The sequence below is a fragment of the Cebus imitator genome, unplaced genomic scaffold (assembly GCF_001604975.1).
Source record: "Cebus imitator isolate Cc_AM_T3 unplaced genomic scaffold, Cebus_imitator-1.0 Scaffold79, whole genome shotgun sequence".
Classification (NCBI taxonomy): domain Eukaryota; kingdom Metazoa; phylum Chordata; class Mammalia; order Primates; family Cebidae; genus Cebus; species Cebus imitator.
Genome location: NW_016107394.1, coordinates 3,784,276 through 3,793,309, shown reverse-complemented (window position 1 = coordinate 3,793,309; position 9,034 = coordinate 3,784,276). Strand labels below are relative to the sequence as shown.

The window sequence follows — 9,034 nt, the reverse complement described above, 5'->3', positions numbered from 1 at the left end:
CATATTCAGGCACTTCCAAACATATTTTCTTTATTTCCTCCAGAAAACAGGCTTTAGTACTGAGGTCCCGTAAACATTTAACACAATTGGTTTGAGAACAAACTAGAAGCATCTATATCCTTGCCCTGTGTTGGTTGCTGGGGTGAGTTTATACAAGGAGAAGTTGGGACAAATGCAGTGGGCACAGGTGAGCTTCTTACTCAGTTCAAAGTAGGTCCTGGGATGAGTTCCATACAGCCAGTATAGCTGACTTTCTGTGATTTCCAAGGGGTGCCCAAGACATTAGGACTGATGATGTTTCTGCTCACTGTTGATCAGGGTCAAACCTTTTCACTAACTGGGACTGCTCTTTCCAAGAGTTCAGAGGTCAGAAAGCTGGTAGCGTCGTACAAGACTGTCTCGACAGCATGAGTAGATCTGTTTCTCCCATGTGGCTACCTAGAACACAAGAATTCACAGTTCAAAGGAAGCCTGAGATTATTCCATTTCAAAAGATGCAGGCTTATGATTGATACACACTAGTTCCAGGGAGTTTGAGAAGACTTTATGAAGGCAACAGAATTACATCCATGATTACAAAAATCTCTGGCCCATAGTGATGGGTGCATCCCAACCATTGAGATCCACCCATGACTGCAGAACAGACAAACTAACTGGCCCAAGTGGAAAGCAAGCCTTTTAGTGTTGTATACATTTAGCACAGATGGTCTACCTCTGGGGAGGAGATGGTTCATAGATGGGCTTGGCTGTTCTTGAACCTTATAAAATTCGATGCAAAAAAGTTCTGAAATATGTGCCTTTTTTTCTGAAGAGGATTTCATCAACTTCTCAAGGAAAACAGCATGAATTCTGGAGTTAATCTCAGCTTTACTACCAGCTAGATGCATGACCTAGGGCAACTTTCTCAGCCCCTCTGGACCCCAGTTTCCTCATTTGTACAATGGAAATATGTTGATTCAAAATAAAGAACACTACACAAGAAGTTTAAAAAATGAAATATATCTTTATGCATTTACCAGGAATTAGCTCTAAGATGGTAAGTTAAAAAAAAATTTCACGGCCAGGAGCAATGGCTCACGCCTGTAATCACAGCACTTTGGGAGGCCAAGGCGGGTGGATCATGAGGTCAGGAGTTCGAGACCAGCCTGGCCAAGATGTTGAAACCCCATCTCTATTAAAAATACAAAAATTAGCTGGGCGCGGTGGCACATGCCTGGAATCCCAGCTACTCAGGAGGCTGAGGCAGGAGAATCGCTTGAACCTGGGAGGCAGAGGTTGTAGTGAGCCGAGATCGCGCCATTGTACTCTAGCCTGGGTGACAGAGTGAGACTCCATCTCAAAAAAAAAGAAAAAAAGAAAAAAAAATTTCACGGGGCAATATATAGAGAATAGTCTCAATTATGTACAGGCTGAATATAAAAGTATCTTATTTACTTTAATAAAGATTAAGTCTGCAAATTCTCTGAAAATAGTCTTGAAAAATATATGCCAAACTATTAACACTAGTTACTTTTGGAAAAAAGGAAGAGAACCAAAAAGATCATAAAGGAGACTTTTAAATGTGTATAATTCTGTATGGTTTCAACTTTTATAGATATTAACTGTACAACTTTTTAAAAATTGTAGGAAAAAATAGGAATAGTAATACCTACACTTCAAGCCGGGTGCAGTGGCTCACACCTGTAATCTCAGCACTTTGGGAGGCCGAGGCAGGTGGATTACCTGAGGTCGGGAGTTCAAGACCAGCCTGACCAACATGGTGAAACCCTGCCTCTAAAAAAGAAAAAAAGTAATACCTACACTTCAACAAACAGTAACAAAGATTAGATAATATCTATAAAACGTTCACCACAATGTCTGGTCAATAAATATTTCCCTTTTTTCTCTTTCTAAACAAAGGAAAAATCAGTCAACAAGTTTTAATAATAATAATGAATAATACTTATAGAATATATTTATTTACAAAGAGCTTTTATATTACGAACTTCATTTTATGGATGAATTGACAGGCTAGTGAGGTGAAGTAAGTTTTTAAGTTTATGGAGCTAGTAACTGATGAAGTCATTTTTTTTTTTTTTTTTGAGACAGGGTCTCACTCTGTCACCTAGGCTGGTGTGCACCATCACAGCTCACTGCAGCCTCAACTTTCCAGGCCCAAGCAATTATCCCCTCTCAGCGTCCTGAATGAGTAGCTGGGACTACAGGTGTGTGCACCACCATCCCTAGCTAATTTTTCTGTATTTCTTGTAGAGACAGGGGTCTCATCTTATTGCCCAGGCTGGTTCTGAACTCCTGGGTTCAAGTAGTTGAACCTGCCTCAGCCTCCCAAAGTGCTGGGATTATAGCTGTCAATCAGTTCTTTTCGTTTTTTGAGATGGGGTCTCACTCTGTTGCCCAGGTTGGAGTGTAGTGGCATGATCTCAGCTTACTGCAGCCTCCGCCTCCCAGATTCAAGCGATTCTCTTTCCTCAGCCTTCCAAGTAGCTGGGACTACAAGCATGTGCCACCACACCCAGCTAATTTTTTTGTATTTTTAGTAGAGACGGGGTTTCACCATGCTGGCTAGGCTGGTCTTGAACTCCCTACCTCAAGTGATCTGCCCGACCTCCCAAAGTGCTAGGATTACAGATCTGAGCCACTGTGCCTGGCCCAGAAGTCACTTCTGACTCAAGCTCTTGATGTCTTCCCCTCCCACCACGTTGCTTAAACAATATGCACTATTTTATCATCGCTAATGACCACAAGGTAGCTGGATACAGTTTTATAAAAGCCCTAGATCTCACATGAGAATCACCCAGGCCTGATCTCATCTCGAGCCTGTACCTTGTACACAGGGTCACAGTCAGCCCCAGTGAGCTCAATGACATAGTCTAAGTCCTGCTGGACAATAAAACAGCTTCCATCACCTAAAAGGCAGAAAGAAAATTCATATAAGAGAAAACTGCATCCAAAGAGTTTAAAGCTCAATATTTTTATTTGCTCCTGTAGAACACTAGCCTAAAGAAGATGGTTCAAAGACCCAGAATGGCAAATAGATCTTACCATGTGAGCCTATATATATTGTTTTCTTTTTTCTTTTTTTTTTTTTTCGGAGACAGAGTTTTGCTCTTGTTGCCCAGGCTGGCATGCAAAGGCGTGGTCTCAGTTCACTGCAACCTCCACGTCTGGGGTTCAAGCAATTCTCCTGCCTCAGCTTCCCAAGCAGCTGGGATTATGGGTGTCCGCTACCACACCCGACTAATTTTTATATTTTTAGTAGAGACAAGGTTTCACCATGTTGGCCAGGCTGGTCTCGAATTTCCGAACTCAGCTGATCTGCCCGCCTCAGCCTCCCAAGGTGCTGGGATTACAAGCGTGAACCATCGTGCCCTGCCTATGTGGGCCAATTATGATGACCTATAGTGGCTGCCTAGAATGCTGAGCTGGGCGGATTTGAAGAGTAAGTGTGAGTTCTGTGGGAAGAAGGGATGTCTTTGATTAGCAATGCCATTCAAAGGCACAGAGCAAGCAACCACAAGTGTGGGGGTATGTGTGTATATATATATATATTTGCAAACTTATCCTAGATTATTATTTGTAATAGGGAATGTCTAATGGCCTACAGGTGGGACACAGGAGGGGAGAAATATCGAGGCCCTGGGAGGCCTACCTGCTGGTTCTTGATGGGCACATCAAGAAGGTACTTTAGAGGTGCCACTGAGACAACATAGGCTTTGGATGTGCTGCAGTATGGCTCTAAGTTTGAAGACCACATTCCTCTTGTAACAGAAAATCTCACTTTAAGCCAGAGTGGGAAACCCGCCATAATCTTTTATCAGCTTCTCACTGTTATTATGTCATTCAACAAGGAAAAGTGACATCTAGTATTGAGTTTTTTCCATCTCAGAACAGCATATGATTACTATAGCTTTTCTTCTGCACTCATAAGTTTCTATATACAAATGTTATCCACTAGATAAGCCCTGCTCTATTTCCATCATCTCCAGGAAGCTATTAATATTTGTCACCATCCTATATGGTGAATTCTTTCTCTATCCATCTCCTCTAATATTTAGTATTCCTTTGATACTTCAACATATCTTACCCTGTAAGATATGTTCTACTTTTGGTAGGTGTGTGTCTTATCATTAGAACATGAGGATAAGGAACACTTTTTAGGAGAGATTATCAGGGCATGGGGTGCTAGCAGGAGTAACAAGACATTAACATTTATAGAATGTCTGCCCTACGGCAGGTATTTTACATATTTTATCTCTAAGGAAACTCAAGCATAGAAAACTTATGACCAAGGTCACAGAGCAATTAGATTAAACCGTATATGTGTGACATTTTTATAAGTCAAAACTGGTCAAATATTAAGAATTTTGGTCGTCAAATATTAAGAATAAGGGTGCAGTGGTTCACACCTGTAATCCCAGCACTTTGGGAGGCCGAAGTGGGTGGATCACAAGGTCAGGAGTTCGAGACCAGCCTGACCAACATGATGAACCCCTGTCTCTACTAAAAATACACATACAAAAAAAATAGCCAGGTGTGGTGGTGGTACACCTATAGTCCCAGCTACTCTGGAGGCTGAGGCAGGAAAATCACTTGAACCCAGGAGGCAGAGGTTGCAGTGAGCCAAGACTGCACCACTGCACTCCATCCTAGGCAATAGAGGGAGACTCCATCTAAGAAAAAAAAATTTCACAGGGCTGAATCTAATAGTAAGTGAGAAAGTGAGGATTTAAACTAATTGGTTTGGTTGTCAGTTTAGGTTTAAATTCTATGTTCTTTCTACATCATACCGTTGCCCAATAAAATGAGGGCTAAGTACAAGGTCAGGGCTAGAGCTATGGATTCCCATCATTAACAGCTAAAACTATGTTAACAGTTGACATGCTATGCTAAAGAAGAAGCATGGACAAAGAAAAGGTAAAAGAACAAACAAAAGCTGAACTAGGAAATTTCTCCGGCTTAGGGAAGGCAACAATAAAAGGAATAGCAAAAGGATTCAAGTTCGAAAAACAATTTGAGAACTATGAATCATGCTAGGCACTTACAAACCTAAACTACTGAAACCCAGGAAAGGAGCAGTAACTGGAAAGAAAGAATAACCAGGAAATTAAATAGTGTCACAGAAGTGAAGAGACAAGAGTTTTAAGAAGAAATAATAGTGATAATTAACACTAAGAGTGATAAAAGATGAAGAATCTTTACTCATTCATTGAACAAGTATTTATGGAGATTCTTCAGACCTATGTAAAGCTAGGGATACAGAGATGAAGAAGAATGGTACCTGCCCTCAAGAAAACTTAGGGATTAGTGGATGAGACACTGAACCTAGCAAGAAGCACATCATTGGTGGCCTTTAAGAGGACAATATGAGTAGAGGGACAGGAATGGAGACTGAACTGCAGAGAGATCTACTGGGAGAGTGTGGTATGGCAGCAAAATTCCTCATTCCAGAAATCTGGTGCAGGGGGAAAATGAAATGGATCACATATGTGGTGGCAGCAGCATCAAGGGAGGGTGCCACAAGTGTTATGCCAGCTCTTCTCTTAGCAAGGTTCTGAAGCAGGGTACTGCTGCATCACCAAACTGATGCCAAGGCATGGGAAGAAGGAGAGATTGAGAGTATTGGCTGGTTGTCAGTTTATTATGGTCTAGAAATCCTGGAGGAGAAGGGCAGGGGAAATAAGGTACCAGTTTTAACTGGGACAAAGGCTACCTTCCTATGTTAGAGCAATGGCCATGGAAATCTGGACACTGTTGGCTGCCTACTCAACAACTATTTCCCTGCCCTTTTCCCAGCTAAAAGAATCCCAAATTGTTTCTACTAACAAGTGACCCAGGGGTTAATCTTGATTAGTGCAAGCCAATTACAGTAATTCCATTCTCCTTGCCAGAGTCTAAGGTGGGGGCATGTGGTATAATTCTGGCCAATGAGGTAAGTCTGCAAGTTTAGGGGCTGCTTCTGAGGAAATTTTCCTTCTTCTTAAAAAGGACAGAATATCCACTGTTACCTGAGAAAGACAACTGCTGCAACTATCTTGTACTGAGACCATAAGGGAACAAACTGGAGGACAAAAGCCAGCACGCTAGGGTGGAAAGAGCCAAAATGGAAAGGAAGCTAGATTCTTGGTTTTGTTTCTCTTTCCTTGCTAAAGCTTTTCTTTTTTAATTTTTTTTTTTTTTTTGAGACAGAGTCTCATTCTGTCGCCCAGGCTAGAGTGCAGTGGCTCTGTCTTGACTCACTGCAACCTCCATCTCCCTGGTTCAACAATTCTCCTGCCTCAGCCTCTCGAGTAGCTGGGATTATAGGTGTACACCATCACACAGAGCTAATTTTTGTATTTTTAGTAGAGATGAGGTTTCACCATGTTGGCTAGGCTGGTCTTTGAATGCCTAACCTCAGGTGATCCACCTACCTTGGCCTCCCAAAGTGCTGGGATTACAGGCGTCAGCACCGCACCCGACCTTATTTAAAAAAATTTTTTTTTTTTTTTAGATGGAGTCTCACTCTGTCACCTAGGCTGGAGTGCAATGATACAATCTCAGTTCACTGCAACCCCTGCCTCCCAGGCTGAAGCAATTCTCCTGCCTCAGCCTCCCGAGAAGCTGGGACTGCAGACGCATGCCACCATGCCCAGTTAATTTCTGTGTTTTTAGTAGAGACAGGGTTTCACCGTGTTGGCCAGGATGTTCTCAAACTCCTGACCACAAGTCATCCACCCATTTTGACCTCCCAAAGTGTTGGGATTACAGGTGTGAGCCACCACGCCACGCCCTCCACCCCCAGTCACTATCTTTTAAGACTTTTTTTTAAATTAAAAAAAGTATTTTTGAGACAGGGTCTCGCTTTGTCACCTAGGCTGTAATGCAGTGGCACAGTCATGGCTCACTGCAGCCTCAACCTCCTAGGCTCAAGTGATCCTCCCACCTCAGCCTACTGAGTAGCTGGGACCACAGAAATGAGCCACCACGCCTGGCTAATTTTTATTTTTTGTAGAGACAGGGTCTCCTATGTTGCCCAGGCTGGTCTCAAACTCCTGGGCTCAAGTGATCCTCCCACCTCAGCCTCCCAAAATGCTGGGATTACAGGCATGAGCCACCCTGCCCAGCCTATTTGCTTTTTAAATTAAAAAAAAAAAAAAAAAAAGCCGGGCGCGGTGGCTCAAGCCTGTAATCCCAGCACTTTGGAAGGCCGAGGCGGGTGGATCACGAGGTCAAGAGATCGAGACCATCCTGGTCAACATGGTGAAACCCCGTCTCTACTAAAAATACAAAACATTAGCTGGGCATGGTGGCGCGTGCCTGTAATCCCAGCTATTGAGGAGGTTGAGGCAGGAGAATTGCCTGAACCCAGGAGGCGGAGGTTGCGGTGAGCCGAGATCGCGCCATTGCACTCCAGCCTGGGTAACAAGAGTGAAACTCCGTCTCAAAAAAAAAAAAAAAAAAAAAAGGGGTAAAACATCTTATATTAACAGAAAAGTTAAAAGATTGTATAGAAAGTCCCCATATGCCCTTAGTCAGTTTCAGTTTTTCCCAAGTGTTATCTATCGTCTTACGCCTGTTAAAATAAAGATGCCAACCTTAACATCCTGGATCCAATCCAGAATACACTGACTTAGTTATCAAGTTTCCTTAGTCTCCTTGGTTGACTTTATTTTGAAATCATTAAATTATTATAATCAGAAACAAAATCTGGACTTCTTGTTAAGTGAAGCAGTATATTTTCCTATCTGTGTAAGCCATGTTCAGCTGGGTATTCTGTAAATAATAGCTCAAAACATCCTAGCTGATACACTGAAATGCTCAAGGTAGGTAGTCCGTCCAGGCTGTATACTCCAGTCCTCCTCATCTACATCATTCCTACAGGAATCCAGTGTCCCTTAATGTACACTTTGTTCCAGGCACTTCCCCAACACCATTCCTAAACTCCATTCCAAACAGTTTGTCCTGGCTATACCAAGGTACTCGCTTTACCTAGAATATGTATGTAAAGCATCAAACACAGTACCTATTGCATAGCAGGCCCTCAGGAAATGCTAGTGCCCTTCTTCTTTTGCCCCACTTCCCTCATCTATGACTTTGCAGACACAATCGCTTCAGCTTTCAGTGTCCATCTTTACATCTCCAGTGGGTGAAATCTTTATTGGCTTACTTGCCACCTAGTCCATGAAGACCTTGCTGACAGCACTCCTACCTCTAGAATTAGCTGTTCTCCATGTCCTCATGCAGTCTTCTGATGCAGTCCTTATCAAACTGGACTGCAATCATACAATCACTTCTGTCTGCCTTACTGTGAGCTCCTTTAGGGCAGAAGAGTGGTGGGCATTGAGCTAAATTCTGGGAATAACACAATGAATAAGGCAACTCATCACCCTCAAGGAGCTTGAACTGAAGGAAGACACAGACAATCACAACACAGAGTGACAAACACTATTGATAAGTACAATATGCCAAAGAATCATGGGGGACCATGCCCCAATGCTGCCATAGATCAGACCCTTAAAACTATGTTTAATTAACTGAACTACAGAGAAGCATCTCTCTCAATTGGCCCATGGACCCACCTTGGCTAGCAATGAATCCATCTCTGAAACTTAGCAGGGATAGGACTGGTGCTCCTGATCTGTGGATGATTTGTACTGGAGCCCTAGGATTCAGAAAGAGGGGAAATTTTACTTTCTTTCTTCAAAAGCAATACTTGACTATATTCAACATATAGTACTAACTATGTAAGAACAAACAGGATAAATGTGGAGAAAGATTAAACATTTCTATGGTTTCTCTCCTGGCAAGAACCTTAACTTGCAGATTAACGTAATTCATTTAAAACCATCCATGTCTCTACACATGAACTAAGTCAGCACCCAAATCCTGAGTTTTTTGGGCAGGTATGATATACATTGAAGAAAACAATATTAGCAGTATATTAACATTTTCACTTAATGAAAGAAGATTTGTTATAAAATATTAAAATTGTCAGGACTCTAAAAAGAAAAGGAATGCTGAGTGAGAATCAATTTAATATATGTGTAAGGGTGAT

General features: G+C 42.2%; 1 protein-coding gene across 5 annotated transcripts in view; it reads right to left on the bottom strand.

Annotated features, from left to right (window-relative positions):
- The window catches only part of PAAF1 (proteasomal ATPase associated factor 1), a 46,642-nt gene continuing 37,608 nt past the window's right edge, over positions 1–9,034 (bottom strand). For 3 of the 5 annotated variants that reach the window (XM_037740118.1, XM_017532959.2, XM_017532956.2), the window contains 3 exons: positions 8,559–8,641; positions 2,824–2,906; positions 1–438 (listed from right to left, as the gene is read on the bottom strand). In XM_037740118.1, coding sequence (XP_037596046.1) covers positions 361–438; positions 2,824–2,906; positions 8,559–8,641 — 244 coding nt within the window. In that variant the 3' untranslated portion in view covers positions 1–360. Of the gene's footprint in view, positions 439–2,783; positions 2,907–8,558; positions 8,642–9,034 lie in introns of all 5 variants that reach the window. The other 2 variants (XM_037740117.1, XM_017532957.2) reach the window with 2 other exon arrangements.